A 21,886-nucleotide genomic window follows, 5' to 3' on the forward strand; every position below is an offset into this window, starting at 1 on the left:
TTCTCACCACACACCAAGCACAGTGGTGTTGGTGCTGTCGCATCCCCAGTGGAAGTAAATCCAAATGAAAGATAGCTTTCACTGTATTGCCTTGAGCTCACCGTCTTGTCTTTTTTCTTTTGTCGAACTCTCATACTAGGGCCTTCATTTGGGTTAGAATTGTGTCCAGGGTCCTGTTCAGCATTTGCCTTTTCCATTCTCAAATACTTCTCCATCACTGCTGAAATAGTGTGCGCAGCCACACACTAAAATAGAAGAGTATTACATTATCTGCCACACTTAAAGGACCTCTGCTAGGCATATTTCATTCCTGAGGGCTTAGAAAGCAGCTCTCGTGGTGACAAGAAGCTGATTTAAACCCCCCAAGAGTGAACTTCGCGAGAGCTGTATGTGTGTGATAATAACTTCTATTACTACGGTCTGCATTTCCTGCTTGAATTGACACTAGTGACGTAGCACTCAGCTTTCTCTATAAGTAGAATAGAGCCGGCTGCCAAGTGCTACGCCACTAGAGTCAATTCAAGCAGGACATGACTGCTGAAGAACGGTACTAATATCATTTATTATTCCATACATACAACTCTTACGGAGTTCACTCTTGGGGGTTTTAAATCAGCTTCTTACCACCACAAGAGCTACTTTTTTAGCCCTCAGGAGTGAAATATGCCTGTCAGAGGTCCTTTCAATAAATTATTTATTTTAAAAAAGTGAAATAAAAAAGGATAACCCCCTCATATATTCAATCCCATGTAACCTCATAAATACAGTCCCACGTATATGAGCACATGATTATCAGCATCATATACTGTGGTGATGTGCACTGTACAGCGCCACAGTATATGGTGCTGATTATTATGTGGCTCATATACTGCAATATAAAGGGGTACAATGAGAAGTACTATGGCCATGAGGCCAGAGTACAAGTGCCAGCTCATATACTCAGCATATGAGCTGGTACTTGTAGTACTCAACCTCATGACTATAATATTTCTCATTTTACATTTCTCATTGTTATATGCAGTATATTGCTGGAGTACTAAAAGTACCAGCTCATATGCTGAGTATTCTGCCAACAGTTCATATACTCAGGCAAAAGCTCATATAGTCAGCATTATTGGCGGGCATTACCTTGGCGGCGGGCAAATGCGAGAGTCTCTCCGCTCTCAGGATAACGCGCCGGCCTCGGTGACGTCATTAAGTCGCACGAGGTTCAAAGCTTGCACATGTGTTATTGTACACGTCTCCTACATTGTAAGAAGGCGTGACTGCGCATCGAGCGCATTGCCGGGAAACAAAACACAGGGGGCACCATAGTTTGGGGAACTTTCCCCGCGGCACACCCGACCATGTGTCTGCCGCGGAACACTGGTTGAAAATCACTGTTCTAGTGGATCATAATCAATAACTATGTGACGTCCGATTTTTGTCTCGCACCCATTGACTTGCATTGGCGAGTCTCATCCGGTATACACCGCCATACCCAGCATGCTGCGATTTTTTTCCCTGATTCCAGCTGTGGAAAAACTCTCAGATGAACACTGACTCATTGAATAACATTGGTGCGAGTGCAATGCGATTTATTTATCGGCATATTTATACGCCAGTGGGAGCGAGGCCTAACAGTAAAAACCTGCTGACGGATTCCCATTAACTGTGGAATGTAGTGAATGTAAAATGTCGGCAATAAAGTAGTTAGAATGGAGGGAGAAGGGGAGGAATGAAGCCAGATTTGTCATGGTCACTAATGTTTTACATCTCAAGAATTAATGGTATTTATACATTTCAATATGAGATATATTTTCCATGTACTATAGGGAAAGAAACATAAAGCTTCTAGAAATGAAGATCGAGGAGGAGAACATCACCCTCGAAAAAATGAATCTGACTCTGTAAGTGCTGAGATGTACTGAGCTAATAAAAGCCAACGTTCTAGATAATATAATGATAAATATTCTTACAGTTTTCCTCTACCCTCCCACTATGGACTGTAACTTAGTGCGGGGCTTAGTTACACTTTACACCAAGTTACATGGAAACTATGAGAATGTGACCGGGTGACACAATAGTTACCAGCAAGATTCAATGAAAATCCACCTACTATGCAGGAGCCACAGCACAGCTCTATGGAGGTGATGGGGGCAGCGCTGCACCTAATACAGACATGGCTGAGAGCACAGCGGTACATGGAATAATAGTAACACATTAAAGAGAATCTGCCACCAGGTAATTGCTGCCCCATCTCAGAGCAGCAGATGTAGGGGCAGAGATCCTGATTCCTGAGATGTAGCACTTACTGGGTTATTTGCAGCAGTTTTGATAAAATCACAGTTTTATCTGCTGCAGATCTAACAGTTCTCTGAATACTGAGCTCAGAATAACCCCACCTCCATCACTGGCATTTTTCTGTGTACACTGTGCATAGGCAGAAAGCTGCCAATCAGTGGTGGTGGTGGTGGGGTTATACTGAGATTATGAATATGCAGGACTACATGGCAGCAGGTTTACTAGTCCTCTACTGATAATCTACTGCTGATAAAACAGCAAGCAGCCCAGTAAGTGACACATCGCTGGATTTACAGTCTCTACCTGTATCATGCTGCTCTCAGATTAGGTGTCAAAAACCTGGTGACAGATTCCCTTTACATCAGATGTACAGGTGCTTCTCACAAAATTAGAATATCATCAAAAAGTTAATTTATTTCAGTTCTTCAATACAAAAAGTGAAACTCCTATATTATATAGAGTCAAAGAGAGTGATCTATTTCAAGTGTTTATTTCTGTTAATGTTGATGATTATGGCTTACAGCCAATGAAAACACAAAGGTCATTATCTCAGTAAATTAGAATAATTTACAACAACAGCTTGAAATGTTTTTAAAATCTGAAATGTTGGCCTGCTGAAATGTATGTTCAGTAAATGTCCTCAGTACTTGGTCGGGGCTCCTTTTGCATCAATTACTGCATCAATGCGGCGTGGCATGGAAGCGATCAGCCTGTGGCTCTGCTGAGGTGTTATGGAAGCCCAGATTGCTTTGATAGCAGCGTTCAGCTCGTCTGCATTGTTGGGTCTGGTGTCTCTCATCTTCCTCTTGACAATACCCCATAGATTCTCTATAATAGATTCTCTATGGGGTTAAGGTCAGGCGAGTTTGCTGGCCAATCAAGCACAGTGATACTGTTGTTTGTAAACCAGGTATTAGTACTTTTGGCAGTGTGGACAGGTGCCAAGTCCTGCTGGAGAATGAAATTTCCATCTCCAAAAAGCTTTTCGGCAAGGGAAGCATGAAGTGTTCTAAAATTTCCTGGTAGACGGCTGCGCTGACTTTGGTCTTGAAAAAACACAGTGGACCTACACCAGCAGATGACATGGCTCCCCAAACCATCACTGATTGTGGAAACTTCACAATAGACCTCAAGCAGCTTGGATTGTGGCCTCTCCACTCTTCCTCCAGACTCTGGGGCCTTGATTTCCAAATGAAATACAAAATTTACTTTCATCTGAAAACAACACCTTGGACCACTGAGCAACAGTCCAGGTGTTTTTCTCCTTGGCTCAGGTAAGATGCTTCTGGCATTGTCTATTGGTCATGAGTGGCTTGACACAAGGAATGTGACACTTGTAGCCCATGTCCTGGGTATTTCTGTGTGTGGTGGCTCTTGAAGCAATGACTCCAGCAGCAGTCCACTCCTTGTGAATCTCCCCCAAATTTTTGAATGTCCTTTTCTTAACAATCCTTTCAAGGCTGCGGTTATCCCGGTTGCTTGTGCACCTTTTTCTACCACACTTTTTCCTTCCACTCAACTTTCCATTAATATGCCTGTATAGCTTCTTTAGAAATGACCTTTTGTGGCTTACCCTCCTTGTGGAGTGTGTCAATGACTGCCTTCTGGACTTCTGTCAAGTCAGCAGTCTTCCCCATGATTGTGAAGCCTACTGAAACAGACTAAGGTACCTTTTTAAACGCTTAGGAAGACTTTGTAGGTGTCTTTTGTTAATTATTCTAATTTACTGAGATAATGACTTTTGTGTTTTCATTGGCTGTAAGCCATAATCATCAACATTAACAGAAATAAACACTTGAAATAGATCGCTCTGTTTGTAATGACGCTATATAATATATGAGTTTCACTTTTTGTATTGAAGAAGTGAAATATATAAAATTTTTGATGATATTCTAATTTTGTGAGAAGCACCTGTATGTATTGTAATATAGTATATAATGAATGAGTCATGATACGAGGCCTCATGGATGAAAACTGTTTTCTGTTACAGTCCAGAAAAACAGAAGAGAAATAAATGGATTTTCTGGCGCTCAGCCACCAAGTACGTATATTATTTCAGCAAATATAGTATTATATATTATTATATGTAACTGAGGATGCAAGTGCCCCGAGGGCGGGACGATTTCAGTCTAATGCACTATTCCATGTCTAGTGCCGCCTCGTGTGCTAATATTATCAAGTGGATAAAAACCTTATGCTCCTGTTGTTGAAGATCAATGTATTCAGCAGCGCAGCCTGATTTAAAGGGATTTATCCTTTGGATATAATATTATCAGATCGGTGACAGCTGAAAAAAAGCCGGATGAAAAGGATGAAAGAAAGTTTATTCTTGCCGTCAGCCTCCGGCTTTCAGTCATAGAGGAGTGTCCGGCACAGCTTCAGTCACCACTCAGTACACAGTGAGAGCGGCTATAACCACACCCCGGCACTGACTGACAGCCGGCTCTGCACTGATGCACTTCTGAGCAACCTGTCAGTCAGTGGCGGGGTGTGATTATGGTTACCACTCTGTTCTGTGAGCCGTGACTGTAATTCCTCCGGGCACGCCTGCATGACTGCAAGCCATTGGCTCCAAGAAGAAATAAGCTTAATTTCCCCATGTGCGGCACTTTCAGTACAGTGGCCGGGCACTTTCACAATGTGATTAACCTGCATATTGACCAAATATCTGCAGATAATAGCGTTATAGGACCTGACAGGTTCACTTTAGGCGTGTTTCAGACGTCCGGATATTTCCAATACTGGAAAAAACAGTACCGGAGATACCCATGTCAGTGTCTCTTTGTGCACCTGTGTGGCACATGTGTGGAGCCCGTGTGTCGCATCAGGAGCACTCGTACCGGTGCCTGGGAATCAGCAGTGCTGTTCCCAAGCCGGGTGCTGAATGCTGAGCGGGCCCAGACCTCCGCTGAGCTCACCGAGCGGTGTCCTGTCACTCACTGAGCTCAACGAAGGTCTGGGGCCTACTCGCTGGAGAGAGTCATTCTCCCCGGCTCCTTGGCGTGTGCGGTCAGAGGATTACAACGGGGGCTGCTTAGAACAGGTGAGTATAAAGATTTTTTATTTTATTCTCATTTTTACACCAGGACAGAGGGGTAGCAGAATACTACTCTCATCACTGTCCCTTTCTAGCGCTGATCACAGCACAAGCATGGGACAATGATGAGGGCAGCGTTCAGCACTCGGCGCTTGGGAACAGCGCTGACTGTACATTGATTCTCAGGCGCCAGTATGTGTCATACAGATGTCATCCGTGTGTCATTACTGTGCACGTGTGCAGGACGTTTTGCTGCCCGTGCTGTGAGAAAAAAACGGACATGTCAGCTTGTTTTGCCCACAGACTCAGGGTCCTTGGAAACACACTGACATGTGCACAGACCCATTCATTTGAATGGGTGTACATGTGTCAGTGTCTCCGGTACGTGTGAAAACGGACACCACACATACTCAAAACATGGACCACTCAAAGGCACCTTAAACTGTTTTTTTTAATTCTTTTTTTGGATGGTGAGTTCAAGACGCAGGTGGGAGTAGAAGTGGCTCATAAATGGAGAAGGAAGCATATTTCTCTGATAAGCTGCATTACAAAGCCTCTTACATTGGTTCGAAATATTGAGTTTGTGATTGTGACCATTTAACATAAATTAATATATCTTCCTTGTACAATAGTGATGACACCATTGAGAGAAAAAAGATAAAGAAACAAACAAAATTGATCAAGAAGAGGATCACTACTATGTAAGTGCAGAGATTTACTGATCTAATATAAGCAAACCTTATAGATTGCAATGATAGAGATATTTCCTTATCTCCAATGTGTGACTCATTGTCTCCAGGTACAGATGATATAAAACCTGTCTGCACATGATACACCGTATATCTACTACACAGATACAGTAGTTGCCAAGTCACTGTGGACTGTGGACTTCCCGGCGCCTGCGCAATAGAGCACTGTGGCACTGTGCTCAGCCAAACGGGCCCGGGAGGAAACAAAGGGCGCTCCCTGTGAGCTGCGCTTTGCGCATGTGTCGGGAGGTGAGGGAAAAAAGCGCACGTCACAGGGCCCTGGGATGGGGGAGAAATATGGTAAACGTGGACATAGGCGGGGATTTGGTGGAATAATAAGCAGATGGGCGAGGATAGCTTGGCATCCGGGGGACATCAAGCCTGTGAAAAACCAAGAAGATAAAACTACCTTTCTCTGCATTCAGTCCTCTACTATGGGCCATACAGGTAAGTATAGATTTACTTTTCTATACCCTGTATGCCCATAGTAGAGGTCTGATAACTCCAAAGTGGTGACAGATTCCCTTTAAGTCCCTCTCTGCCAAAACTCAGAGAGACCTCCCTAAGCCGCTAATAGGCAACTGCTCAGAAAGAGTGAGAGCAGGGCCCAATGCAGCGATAACATAGTGGTGGTCACGTATCAGGATAAGATCTTTATCTTGACCACAATACATCATGAAAAAAGCTCCTGTTCCTTTCTGAGGTACCAGAACAGAAGACCCAAATCCAGATTGTATTCTGGATTATAATAAATTCATGGGGGATGTAGATCTCTCACATCAGGTCCTGAAACCATACAATGCCATGCGAAAAACAAAAGTATGGTACAAAAAAAGCTGTCCGTGCACATCGTACAGATGGCACTGTACAATGGTTTTGTGCTGTTTCAATGTGCAGGCAATACGGGGAGCTTCCTTCAGATCCAGGAGGTGGTTATCAAGGCCCTAATGTTTGGCAGCGAGGAAGATGAGGGTCCCAGCACTCCTAAAACTGAAGGTGCCCGTATTGTACCAGGGCTACATTTTCCCAGTGAGGTTCCCCAAACTGCAAGGAAGGGAAGAACACAGAAAAGGTGCAGAGTATGTTCCAAAAGGGGAATACGAAAGGACACAATTTACCATAGTGAAACCTGCCCTGAGAAACCTGGGATTTGCATTAAGGTTTGCGTGAAAGCGTACCACACCTCCATGAATTTTTACAATTTTGTTTTACTGTGTTAACATATCATCCTTTTACAGCCTGATGTAAAATCAGAAATTCATACATAAGTAAAACAACAAGCATTATTATTATAATTATGTCCCTAAATAAATTCCTTAGGGGTGTTGTTTCCAAAATGGGGTCACTTGTGGGGAGTTTCCATTGTTTTGGCATCTCAAAGGTTCCCCAAATGCAATATGTTGCCCACAAACCATTCGATCAAAGTCTGCGCTCCAAAACGTCGCTCCTTCCTTTTGGAGCTCGGCAGTGTAGTTTCACACCACATACTATATAGGGTATCGGTGTACTTAGGAGAAACTGCACAACAAATTTCTGGGTCCATTTTCTTTTGTTACCCTTAACAATTTTGTGTTCTTAACTATCTGGTTTATGGGCATAACAATTCAAAGTTTGAAAATTGTGAAATTTTCAAATTGATTGTAGCATTTTCAATATTTTCATAAATAAACAGAAATCATATCAACCTAAATTTACCACTAACATAAAGTACAATGCGTCACTAAAAAAACATTCTGATCATCACTGGGATATGTTGAAGCGTTGCACAGTTATTATAAAGTGGCACTGTCAGAATTGAGAATTTTCACCTTATCAAGAATGTGAAAACAGACTTTTGCAGTAAGGGGTTAAGGACCAGTACATATAGTTATATCCCCAATGTTCAGCAGTTATAACTTTTACATTGTTTCCTTCAATGTAGCTTTATGCAGCCTTGTATTATGCATGATGAGTTTTACTTTCTACAGGAGCCATGTTAGGGTACATATAATAAAATTTGACTATTGTTTCTTGCGATTCATTTTTATGACATTTACTGAGTGGTATGTGGTTAGAAAATCATCAGAAAATGAAGTTAAAGGAGTTGTCCACTATTTGGATAAACCCTTCTCATTCCCCATATTCAGCCCCGATAAAATAAAAACACTTGGGCTACGGCCCCACTATCAGTATTCGGTCAGTATTTGGTCAGTATTTTTTCTCAGAAGTGGGAGACAAAACCAGGTGAGGAACAATCACAGAAAGGGTACAATAGAAACAAGTCACCAGTTCTCCATTTATTACCCACTCCTGGTTTTGGCTCCCACTCATGAGAAAAATTACTGACCAAATACTGATATTGGGGCCGTGGCCTTGTACTCACCTCCGGTGCCGGCAGTGAGAGAGCAGCCGCAGCTTTCACTTCCTTTTGATTACTTATATGTCCGAAAGCGGGGACAGTGACGCGAGCAGTGATTAGGTGCCGAACTCATGTGTCATAACAACCTGATGTGAGCCCTGGGAACGCGAGTGTTGACACCGCTGGAACGGCGCCGGCATGGGGGGCGAGTATAAGTGTTTTTATTTTATTGGGGCCAAACACAGGGAATGAGAAGGGGTTGTCCTAGTAGTGGACAGCCCCTTTAAAGCAACCCACTAACTCAATAAAAGTAGCAAATACATGATTTTTATGTTTCTAGTCCTGATTCACAGTCCTCTGTATATGTATATAAGTTACTGCCAGCCTCCTCTATGCACAGTGTGCTCTGGAAGTCTGAGACCCTCCCCCTGTTCTGTGCTGGTCCTTCTACGAGCAAAAGGTGACTATGCACACTGCTCTATGGTGGAGCGAGACTCTCCCCTCTGCTCGTAGATGGACCAGCCCAGGGCAGGGGGAGTGTCTCAGACTTCCCAAGAACACGGTGTATAGAGAATCCTGGCGATCACACATGAAGAGTAGGTCTAGAAAGCAAAGAAATAGTGCCAGATAGACTAAAAAGGAGGTCACCGGGTATTTCAGATATGCATTATGCATGTATTGTGATTATTTTATTGTGAGCTGGCAAGTTGCTTTAACCCAATGATGATGACGGCGGCATGTGGTGGCATCAGGAGCATAGAGCTGCTCAGAAACTGCACCAGTTAGATACTTGCTGTGTTTCACAGCCATCATCTGCCTATAACAGCTGCAGCCTAGGTGAGCTCCTCCTGCAGCTGTTTCCTATTTAACCCCTTACCAACATGGTCATTTTCCATTTTTGCGTTTTGTTTTTTCCCTCCACCTTCCAAGAGCCATCATTTTTTTAATTTTCCATTGACATAGCCATATCAGGGCTTGTTTTTTGCAGGATGAGTTGTATATTTGAATAGCACTATTCAATTTATCATGTGTTACATTAGAAAGCGGAGCAAAAAAATTCCCAAGTATTCCAAAGTTACGGGGAAAGAAAAAGGAAATTCCACAATGGTTTTTGGGGATTTTTATTTACAATGTTAATACGGTAAAAATAACCTGGCAATATGATTCTCCAGGTCAGTATGATTAGGGAAATTGCAATAGGTGACGCTATAGAGTTCAAGTCCTCTTTCTCTCTGAAGAGGCAATTTGCATATTAAATAAATTTGCAAATTTTGAAAAAAAAATTCTACTTGTGTCGTTATTTTCCGAGACCCTTTTTTAAAAATATATATATAAAAAAGTTTAAAGTTTCAATTATCCCTCTTTTAATATTTAAAAACAAAACAAAAACATATTTAATATCAAGTGTCCATAAAAGTCTGATGTATCAAGATATAAAATTATTCTAACCACACATAAAACACCAAAAAGAAAAGAGTTAAGACACAAGAATATTATTTTTCCGGTTGCTGTACCACCCACAAAAAATGCACTAAAAAGAAATTGAAATGTCGTATGAACTCCAAAATGGTCTCCATAAAAAAGACAGCTCAGGTCTACAGTTACAAGTAGTGTTGAGCCACCCCCGTAGTGTTCGAGTTCGGTTCGGTTCGTCGAACACCCGTGTGTTCGCCGAACTGTTCGTCGAACACCTTCGAACACCGTTAAAACCAATGGCAGGCAAACAAAAACACATAGAAACACATAGAAAACACCTTCAAAGGTGTCCAAAAGCTGACAAACTGCTCAGAAGACATAACTAACACATGGAAAAGTGACAAGTACATATAGTCATGCGAAAATAAAAGAGGTGGAGGAGTAAAAGGAGGGGGAGACACAGATATAGGCATGTCATGCCCTTCTAAAATCCAAAAAGTGAGAAGCCGACACGGCCAGTCCGCTCCTGCCCGTGCCACCTCCGTGTCGCCGGGTTTGTGCCAGAGCCGCGGTGAACCCTGACGGCCAGCCCCCCTCTCCCAATACTGGTGCCTGTCCGCTGGTGGGTCGAGCGAGCCCCCCTGTGGTGGAGGCAGCTCTAAGCTTTTTAATTTAAATTGTCTCTCTAATTTGAATGAATACACTTTAAATCCATTTACAAGGATCTATTGGAGGGCAAGTTTCATGCCAGCAGCCGCGTAATTCCAGCTCCAGTAGCGTCCACTAAAGCTGCTGCAGTTAAAAAGCTTTTATAAGGATCGAGCTCGGCTGTCCACCGCAAGGCATCCTACTGCCAGTCCCAGCCCCTATGCCTTGGGGTGCCTCCTGATGCTCTTCACTAAGTATCCCATGGTCCCGAATCATTTCCTTTGAAAAAAGTAAGTGTCCAAACTACAGGTGGTGTAGCTTGCTTAACAGCCGGGATAATCCGCTGACTAGCAGACACTGCTACTAGGCACAAAGTATTTCCTGGGCTAGATGCAGTTAAAAATTTGTAATTAGATACTCTCGTTGGATGCTGAGAAAGCATTCCATAGAGTCTCCTGGCACGCCATATATGATTCTCTTAAAAAGCTTGGGGTAGGGGTCTAGGGGACCCTTTTATAGCCAAAATCACGGCCCTGTATCGCAATACGTCACCTAGGCTGAAGATAAATGGAACTGTAGCACCCTGAGGGCTCGGTTGCTACAGACGTATTGCACCTCACCCAGATGTGTGATATCTCACTCTCAGGTAAGGATGGAGTGTGGATCAGGACCCGACACCTGCATGCATTACACCACATTGCCGTGGGGCAGGGCGACCAATATGCCCCTGAGATGGGCACGACAGTCCCTGTCCCTGGCTGGAGTGGGGGGAGGGAACACTGAGGAAGGGGAACCCTGTAGTGCAGGAGCAGGGAGGAAGCAGTTCCTGGGTGCATTGAGAAGGGAGTATAAAAGGTGGGCACCATCTTAGTTCAGTGCAGAGAAGTCTGAGCAGAAGTGGCAGGGAGCAGGGGCTCTGCATGAGCTCTGCTCCGGAGGCGGGCCTAGTAACAGAGGCCCAGGCCTGGAAGAGGGAGAAGGAAGGAAGAGGAGCGGAGAAGGCTCCAGGAACGAGGAATGAAGGGATCCCAGGGGTGCGGACGGGCGAGTCGCCACCGCACACCCGAATCCACCTGCGTGGAGGGGTCAGGCCAAAGGGGGAGACCGGTCCCCGAACTAGTGGAGGCAGGAAACGACCCTCAGCTAGAAACCGGAGGCTCTGACATTTTATGTGGCGCAGCCCCTCGCTACACCCGCTAGGAAGGCACCACATAGGGTCAGGGAAACTGGCGCCAAGTTTACCAAGAGGAGGCCCGAGGCAGCCGGACAGAAGTGTTGGTAAGAAAGGCCAGACAAAGGACACACAAAGGGGGTCCTGTGAAGTGCTCCAAAGTTATCTGGGAGTTGTCTGAGCCCCTCACCTGGTGAGCACAGTACGACGTGGGCAGCCGTTACCTGCAGACGTGGTCTGGATAATAAGAACTGTGAGTAAAGGCCCTGGACTGCATCACTGACTCCGTGTCGTTACTGCTGCTGCCCTGCACCATCACCCCCATCCTCCGCATACACTGCCCTGAGGCTATACTCCTCCCATGGGGAGTTATGCTACGCTCTGCTGCACCCACAACACCAGCCTCAGCGGTCTGCCCTGTAGCAGCGGTTCACTCTGACCGCAATCCACGGGTGGCGTAGTCGGACATTTAAACATCAAAACCACATAAATAGTTCCGCCACTGGTTTGACCGCCCTGAGCCACGGAACCGGGTCGCCGCCACGAAGACTACAACCACCAGCATCCACCAAAAAGGGTCCGGCTCCGGGTGTCCCAAGGCCCAGGGGGTGCGTCAGAACATTTTCATCACCTTTCACAATCACCAATGGGACAAGGCAGGGATGTCCTCTGTCCCCTCTCTTATACATCCTAGTGACGGAGCACCTGCTCTCATCAATTCGCCATAACCCCAATATTAGGTGGATTGAGGTGGGAGGCACCGAGTACAAGTGCTCTCTATTTGCTGATGATGTCCTAGTATATATCACTCAATCACATATATCCATCCCTGCTGTTATGGCTGAAATAGATCACTTTGTTACATGGTCAAATTTTAAAATCAATGCAGCGAAGTCTGAGGCCCTCGATGTCTCCCTCCCCAAATCCATATAGGATTCCATCCAGTCCAACTTTCCCTTTGCCTGTCCCTCACAGGGTATCAAATACTTAGGAATTCCTATTCATAGAGACCTCTCCCATCTATGTTATCTTAATTTTGGGCCCTTTATTGAACAACTCCATACAGACCACGGTTGGCAAGTTAGAACTGTAAGATTCACTACGTGAACCGCTGGTGTTTTGTGGAAAAGCACATGTACACTGCGTTCCAAATTATTATGCAAAAAGTGTTTAGGAGTGATAAGGGAAGAATTTGTTTGTTTGTCAGTTAAACTCATTGATGGTGATGTGTGTCAGGGCTCTTTATATCACTGTAAGCAATTGCAGACACCTGTGCTAATTAGTTTGGCAGGTGTGTCCAATGAAAGGCAAGACTACTTAAGAAGGCTCTCTCACATTATTAAGCAGCCTACATTTTCTGCCAAAATGGGAAAGAAAAAGGATGTGTCGGCTGCTGAGAAGCAACAAATTGTGGAGTGTTTAGGTCAAGGCATGACTACAATCAACATTGTGCGATGATCAGGATGAAGTGTCTTGGCAATCAAGAAGTATGTAGCTGATTCACAGTACACACGTGTGCGTGCTGATAAGGGCAAATTGAGGACTCTTTCCTACAGGCAATTACGTCAGGTTGAAAGAGCAGCGGCAAAAAAGCCTTGTCATAGCAGCAGACAAGTTTTTGAAGCTGCTTGTGCCTCCAACGTCCCCCGAACAAGATGCAGGGTCCTTCAGAGGTTTGCAGCTGTGCATACGCCATCCTGTCGACCTCCTCTATCCACTTCACACAAGCAGAAACGGCTCCAGTGGGCCAAACATTACATGAAGACTGATTTCAAAACAGTTTTGTTCACGGATGAGTGCCATGCAGCGCTCGATGGTCCAGATGGATGGAGTGGAGGATGGCTGGTTGATGGACACCCCACGCAAACACGGCTACAGCGCCAACAAGGAGGAGGTGGAGTAATATTTTGGGCTGGAATCATGGGGAGAGAGATTGTCGGCCCCTTTAGGATCCCTGAAGGCGCTAAAGATGAACTCCATAATGTATGTGGATTTTCTCAAACAGCACTTCCTGCCATGGTTCAAGAAGAAGAACCGTGTATTTCACAGCAAGATAATTTTTCTGCATGATAATGCACCATCTCATGCTGCACATAAAACATCTGCATCTCTGGCTGATATGGGCATAAAAGGGGACAAACTTATGGTGTGACCCCATGCTCCCCTGACCTCTACCCCATTCAGAACCTTTGGAGCATCATTAAAAGGAGTGTCTATGATGGCGGGAGGCAGTTCACATCTAAGCAACAGCTCTGGGAGGGTATTCTGTCCTCATGCAAAACAATTGAAGCAGAAACCATCCAAAACCTGACAAATTCAATGGACGAGAGAGTTCAGAAGCTCCTTTCGAACAAGGGGTCCTATGTGAAAATGTAACATCACCTAGAATAAAGTTTTGAGTTGAAAACTGTTTGATTTCAGTTTCTAACAACCTGCTAATGCTTATAATTTCAAAAATGACCATTTTTTTGGTCTTTATTAAAATGAAAAGGTTGATCGAAAAGTTTGGGGGATCTAAGAGTGTGGCAACCCAGTAGTCATGATTACTTCGAATTCTGACAATATGAGGGTCATGCTGCAGGTAGTGCAGCAAGAAGGCACTTATGTGTCTTGCGCATCTCGGAGCCCCAAAATTATTTTCCGGGCTAGATGCAGCTAAAAATTATTTTTAATTTTAAATCTGGTGAAGCTTTAGTATAGATGGCCTAATAGGATCAGTGCTGCACACTGCTACAAAGCCCAAATTATTTTCCAGTCAAGATACAGATAAACATGATTAGTAATTTGAAAGCTTAAAACGGTTGGTAGGGTGATTTTAACCAATCATCAAGCTTTTACTCTCCCCAGGATGACACAGGGGTAGAAAAGTCGTTTCGGATCCATGATTTGTTCATCTTTATGAACGTGAGTCTGTCTACATTATCAGTGGAGAGCCGCGTGCGCTTATCTGTCAGCACACCACCAGCAGCGCTGAACACACGTTCAGACAGAACGCTGGCTGCGGGGCATGACAAGATCTCCAAGGCGTAAGTGGCTAGCTCCGGCCATTTATCCAGATTGGAAGCCCAAAAAGAGCAAGGGTCCAGTGACACAGTCGTAGCTTCAATGTTTACTTGGAGATACTCCTGTACCATCGTCTCTAGGCGTTGACTATGTGTCAGACTTCTTGTCTCCTGTGGCCTTGCAAAGGATGGGCTAAAAAAGTGGTGAAATGATTCCGCAAAATTGATGTTACCAGCAGATACTGTGGTTCTGTTACGGTTTGAGTGCTGAACACTTGACGGTCCCACGGTTGGCAAGTTGGAACTGTGAGATTCACTACGTGCACCACTGGTATTTTGTGGAAAAGCACATGTAAGATTCTGCAACAGTCTCTGCTGATACTCCTGCATGCGTGCATCCCTTTCTATGGCAGGAATAATTTCTGCAAATTTACTTTTGTACCGGGGATCTAACAGTGTGGCAACCCAGTAGTCAGGATTATTTCTAATTCTCACAATTCGAGGGTCATGTTGCAGGTAGTGCAGCAAGAAGGCACTCATGTGTGTTGCGCATCCAGGAGCACCAAGTCCCTGTTGTGTTGGTGGCGAGGTAACAATCATGCTTCCTTCCTCTGTCCTCTCCCCCCAACCTCGCACAACAGAAATGTGATCAAGGTCTCCCTCATCTGATGAGTCTTCCATCAGTTCGTCCTCCACTTCTTCCTGGGCTCCTGCACCTTCCTCACTAGTTTGGCTGCTACCATGCGCCCTGGTAAAACCATCTCCCCCACCCTCACATGCCTGCCGCCTTGGTGCTGCCGACCGTCTGGACCTTGCAGATGTTAGCCCTTCCGCATACAACTCCTCCTCCTCTACTTTCTCCACCTCCTCTTGTGCCACCACCTGACTCCGAATTCTGTTTAACATGTGCTCCAGCATGTAAATCACCGGAATAGTCATGCTGATAATGGCATCGTCAGCACTAAACATCTTCGTCGCCATTTCAAAACTGTGCAGAAGGGTGCATAGGTCCCTGCTCTGAGACCACTCCTCCAGCGTGATTTGCCCCACCTCTGAATCTCGTTGGCCCAGGCTATACGTCAGAACGTATTGCTCCAGGGCTTGTCGGTGCTGCCACAGTCGCTGCAACATGTGCAGAGTTGAATTCCACCGGGTAGGCACATCGCATTTTAGCCGGTGAAGTGGCAGGCCCAACGACTTCTGTAGAGATGTAAGTCGCTGAGCTGCGGGATGCGAACGGCGGAAGTGAGCACACAGCGACCGTGCCCTCTGCAGAAGGCCATCTAGTCTGGGATAGTGGGCTAAAAATTGCTGGACAACCAGGTTCAACACGTGAGCCATACAAGGCACGTGTGTGACATTGCCCCGGCGAAGGGCCGCACCCAGGTTTGCAGCATTGTCGCACACGGCCTTCCCTGGTTTCAGGTCCAGTGGAGACAACCATTCATGAAATTGGTTCTCCAGAGCTGACCACAACTCCTCAGCTGTGTGACTCACATTTCCCAGACATTTCAATGTAAAAACCGCCTGATGACGTTGAGCCCTACTGCCAGCATAGTAAGGAGGTGTGCAGGATCCCTTCTGCACAGTTAGAAAGCTTGTGGCATGACCAGACAGGCTTTGGGTGCAGGTGGAAGACCGAGAGGAGGTTGAGGAGGCAGAAGCAGTGGAGGAACTTTGACATAAAGAGGATTGACGCACAACTCGTGGGGACGGCAAGACTTGGACAGCAGCCCCTTGTCCTGCTGTCACCATAGTTACCCAGTGCCCAGTCAGCGACATGTAACGCCCCTGTCCATGCCTACTCGTCCAAGTGTCTGTGGTGAAATCACCCTGTCACACACAGAGTTTCTCAAAGAAGCGGTGATGTTGTGTGCGACATGCTGGTGGAGCGCAGGCACACCTTTCTTTGAGAAGTAGTGCCGACTGGGCATCTGGTACTGGGGCACTGCGACGGACATAAGGTCTCGAAAATCCTCTGTGTCCACCAGGCGGAAAGGCAGCATTTCTGTAGCCAAGAGCTTGCAGATGGTGAAATTCAACCTCTTAGCTTTCTCATGGCTAGGAGGAAATGGTCTTTTACTTGTCCACATCTGAGGGACCGAGGGCTGGCTATTGTGCTTAGACGGGGTTGATAAGGGTGTCCCTGGCAAACTGCCGGTCTGTGAGGAAGATGCAGGCGGACATGTTAGGTTGCCTTGATCCAAAGGTGGTGCTATCGATGTCGGACAGCGCTCAACACCAGCTGGTGTTCCCACCTCCAAAGAAAATGATGACCTGCCAATCATGCTGGCTGTTGCGGGTAAAGAGGTGGCAGGTCTGCGCCCCAAAACAGGTGTGACTGCTGTCCCCCCAGTCACAGAGGATGAAGAGGCCGCGGATGCACAAGATATGGCAGACGGTGGTTGGCCCGGCCGGCTAGACCGCATTGTAGCACACTGAGCTTCCCACTGTAACTTATGCTTCATGTCCATGTGCCGGTTCATGCATGAAGTACTCAAACTATGTATTTTTTGGCCTCTACTTAGCTTTTGCTGACAAATGTTACAGATAACACGAGTTGGGTCATCTTTATCGATCTGAAAAATGCTCAGGCTATGCAAGGCTTAGCACCCATGCGACCTGAAGAGCCACCACGACTTGTGGTGAGAGGCAGAGTTGTGTTTGAGGATGCAGTTGTTGACGTGCTTCCAGTACTACGTCTCTGTCCAGGAAGGCGCAACCTGACCTCGTCGTCACTAGCATCTTCCTCCACCTCCTCTGCTGACCTCATCTCTTGGCTGACTGTGGGTTGACAGTAAGTGGGATCTCCAACCTCATCATCATCACCCTGTGTGTTATCACACCCGTCGTCCTCAGAGCCAACCTGTTCCTGCCCTGACAAAAAACTAAAGTTGTCGCTCCAATCAGGTATTTGAGTCTTATCATCGTCTTCCTCATTGTCTCCACCAACAGGAGTTACAGTTTGGGAATGAGGGTCTACATTATGGTCAGAACCTTCTGCGTCTGGTCCTGGATACGACTCATAAAGATTCTGGGCATCAGTGCAGATCATTTCCTCGTCTGGATTCACAGAAGCGCTGGAGTCGACCTCTGATTCCCAGGCTATAGTATGAGTAAACAGCTCTGCAGACTCAACCATCTGTTCTACCTCATACTCAGACGGGCAGCTGGAGATTTGGGAGCTGTGAGGAAGCAAGTGCGATTTGGGTGACACCTTTGAGGACTGGAGTATTTGTGATGTTGAAGTTGATGTGGAGGAGAGCCCACTTAAAGGAGCACTTGATATCCGTTGAAGCACCTGCTGTTTTTGTGCCTCATCTGGAATTTGTAGCGATTGGCGTGGCCGTAAGAAAGGGATCTTATCACATTGTCCGCTAAAAGAAGTAGACATTTTAGTTTGGCTGGAAGATGGTCTTTCTTCTGCAGATGTTACTGTTGCTTTAACACCTACCCCACGGACACAACCTTTTTTCCCCTTCCCAACACGCCTATTCCCCTTTCCACCAGCAGCAGGCCTTTTTCCACTCATTTTGGTGGTTAACTAATTCACAACTCTGGAGTTGTTTGCACAAAAAAACAATGGATGGTAACCGAGCAGAGCTGAGTGGCCAAACTGTGGTATTAGGCCAAAACTATTGGCTGGGTTAGATGCAGAAAAAAATTATATTCAATTTGCAACCTGATGGAGGTCAGTATAGATGGACTAATACAACAAGTCCCACACACTGCTAGAAGGCCAAATATTTTTTTCAGAGCTAGATGCAGAAAAAAATTATATTCAGTTTGCAACCTGATGGAGGTCAGTATAGATGGATTAATAGAACAAGACCCACACACAGCTAGAAGCCCAATATTTTTTCAGAGCTAGATGCAGAAAAAAATTATATTCAGTTTGCAACCTGATGGAGGTCAGTATAGATGGACTAATACAACAAGTCCCACACACAGCTAGAAGCCCAATATTTTTTCAGAGGTAGATGCAGAAAAAAATATATTCAGTTTGCAACCTGATGGAGGTCGGTATAGATGGACTAATACAACAAGTCCCACACACAGCTAGAAGCCCAAATATTTTTTCAGAGGTACTGTAGATGCAGATAAAAATTATTTTTAATTTGCAACCTGATGGATGTCAGTATAGATGGACTAATAGAGAAAGTCCGACACACTACTAGAAGGCCAAATATTTTTTCAGAGCTAGATGCAGAAAAAAATTATATTCAGTTTGCAACCTGATGGAGGTCAGTATAGATGGATTAATAGAACAAGACCCACACACAGCTAGAAGCCCAATATTTTTTCAGAGGTAGATGCAGAAAAAAATATATTCAGTTTGCAACCTGATGGAGGTCAGTATAGATGGACTAATACAACAAGTCCCACACACAGCTAGAAGCCCAATATTTTTTCAGAGGTAGATGCAGAAAAAAATATATTCAGTTTGCAACCTGATGGAGGTCAGTATAGGTGGATTAATAGAACAAGACCCACACACAGCTAGAAGCCCAATATTTTTTCAGAGCTAGATGCAGAAAAAAATTATATTCAGTTTGCAACCTGATGGAGGTCAGTATAGATGGATTAATAGAACAAGACCCACACACAGCTAGAAGCCCAATATTTTTTCAGAGGTAGATGCAGAAAAAAATATATTCAGTTTGCAACCTGATGGAGGTCAGTATAGATGGACTAATACAACAAGTCCCACACACAGCTAGAAGCCCAATATTTTTTCAGAGGTAGATGCAGAAAAAAATATATTCAGTTTGCAACCTGATGGAGGTCAGTATAGGTGGACTAATAGAACAAGTCCCACACACTGCTAGAAGGCCAAATATTTTTTCAGAGCTAGATGCAGAAAAAAATTATATTCAGTTTGCAACCTGATGGAGGTCAGTATAGATGGATTAATAGAACAAGACCCACACACAGCTAGAAGCCCAATATTTTTTCAGAGGTAGATGCAGAAAAAAATTATATTCAGTTTGCAACCTGATGGAGGTCAGTATAGATGGATTAATAGAACAAGACCCACACACAGCTAGAAGCCCAATATTTTTTCAGAGCTAGATGCAGAAAAAAATTATATTCATTTTTCAACCTGATGGAGGTCAGTATAGATGGATTAATAGAACAAGACCCACACACAGCTAGAAGCCCAATATTTTTTCAGAGCTAGATGCAGAAAAAAATTAGATTCAGTTTGCAACCTGATGGAGGTCAGTATAGATGGACTAATAGAATGATGCTATGCCCAAAAGATTTTACTTCACTAGGTGCAGTAAAAAAATTGGTATTCTATACACAGGTGGTATATCTTGCAACACAGATAGGCTACTCCACTGACTAACACACTCTGCAATAGGCCAAAAAGGATTAGCTTTGCTAGATTCAGCCAAATGCTGTGAAAAAAACTTGCACAACACTGGCACAGACCTGCCTGGCAAAAACTGATAGGAACTGATGTAACCTAGTCCTGAAAAGGACTCCAATTACAATTAGTCTTTACTCCCACAACCTATCTATTTAAGAGCACAGACCTGCCTGATAAAAGTCGTAGGAAATGCTGTAACCTAGTCCTTAAAAGGACTGCAATCACAACTATTCCCTACTCCCAAGCTATCTGTATATTTGTGCGAAAATTGGCTTGAAATTAACAAGGTATAGCGCACACAGCAACAGCGGTGCCGTCTAACACGCAGCTGCAGCAGTGAGAAAATGGTGGCGACGGGGAAAATGGCTTGGTCTTATAGGGCAAGGACATGTGACATACACTGCCAATGACACATGCCCTTGCTTGTGTGAAAAAAAGCACTTCGCTCCGTGTGTGCGCTGCTGATAGGCTGACAGATTGCACCTCCCCACTGTAAATGCGGGAAAGAGAAAAAAAAATGGAGATCTTCATTGTTCCTGCAGAGATCCATCCCCTGCCCCTCCCCCCACCCCGCTGTACACTCAAACTGCGTATTAACATTAATTTTCATCATTACTGAGAAAAAATCCAGTTATGATTTTGGTGCACGAACAGTTATCGAACATAACCTCGAACAGCCGAATTTTTCTCAAATTGTTCGTGTTCGCCGAACGGCTCGAACACCGCCCAAAACAGCTCGAATTTTAGATTGGCGAACAGTTCGAGTAGAACACCGCTCATCTCTAGTTACAAGTCTCAGAAAATGGTGTCACAAACCAATTTTTTTTATTTATTTTTTACCACTGAATTCTAAAAAACTCTTTATAAGTTTGGTATCACCGTACTGTAACTGACCTAAAGAATAATATTGCCAGGACATTTTTACCAAATAATAAATGCTGTAATGAATTGTATTCTTTTCCACCATTTTACCATTTTTGGAATTTTTTTCCCATTTTTCAGTACATTATATGGTAAAGTGATTGGTGTCATTCAAAACTAGATTTCAATCTGCAAAAAATGGTGTTCTCAAATTATTATGTAGACCAAAAAATAAAAGGATATGGCTCTTGGAAGAAGGGGAGTAAAAAATGAACGCTCAAAATGGAAATTTTCAGTTATTAAAGCATTAAATAAGTCTGGGATAGACGTACGTCAAAAGTATATAATAATCATGAGGTCTTTTTATGCCACCAGCCTGCTAAATTACTTGTCCCTACACAGTGAGCGCCCTCTAGTGATATCTCCACGAAGGCAAAATTGTATTATTTGTGTGATGTACAGGGTGGGACATTTATATGGATACACCTAAATTAAATGGGAATGGTTGGTGATATCAACTTCCTGTTTGTGGCACATTAGTATATGGGAGGGGAAAACTTTTCCAGATGGGTGGTGACCATGGTGGCCATTTTGAAGTCAGCCATTTTGGATCCAACTTTATTTTTTTCAATGGGAAGAGGGTCACGTGACACATCAAACTTATTGAGAATTTCATAAGAAAAACAATGGTGTGCTTGGCACACCCTGTAGATGGAAAATGTTGGCAAAGGATTTGGGATGGAGGCCAAGGGGCGGAATGTGTTCACTACTGCTCTTCAAATTGCTGATATTTATACATTTACATATGAGATGATAATATATGTTCCATCAACAACAGGAAAAACATCAAGAAAATTCTGAAAAACAGAATAGAAAAGGAGGAGAAAGAGTTTGATGCAATAGAGATATCTTTGTAAGTGTTTTTGTTTCAGGTAGAAATAATATAACACCTTTCTGCACATACTATACATCTGTCTATGACACATGAATTAGATGAATTCTAC

General features: G+C 44.3%; 1 protein-coding gene across 1 annotated transcript in view; it reads left to right on the plus strand.

Moving 5' to 3' along the window:
- LOC141271632 (uncharacterized) overlaps positions 1-21,886 on the plus strand; it is a 66,330-nt gene that overhangs the window by 11,348 nt on the left and 33,096 nt on the right. The window contains exon 5 of the mRNA XM_073681675.1: positions 21,721-21,795. Within this exon, the coding sequence (XP_073537776.1) occupies positions 21,721-21,795 (75 nt within the window). The remainder of the gene's footprint in view (positions 1-21,720; positions 21,796-21,886) is intronic.

This window comes from Phyllobates terribilis, unplaced genomic scaffold (genome assembly GCF_046119375.1).
Source record: "Phyllobates terribilis strain yellow unplaced genomic scaffold, ASM4611937v1 Scaffold_5__5_contigs__length_657084704, whole genome shotgun sequence".
Classification (NCBI taxonomy): Eukaryota; Metazoa; Chordata; class Amphibia; order Anura; family Dendrobatidae; genus Phyllobates; species Phyllobates terribilis.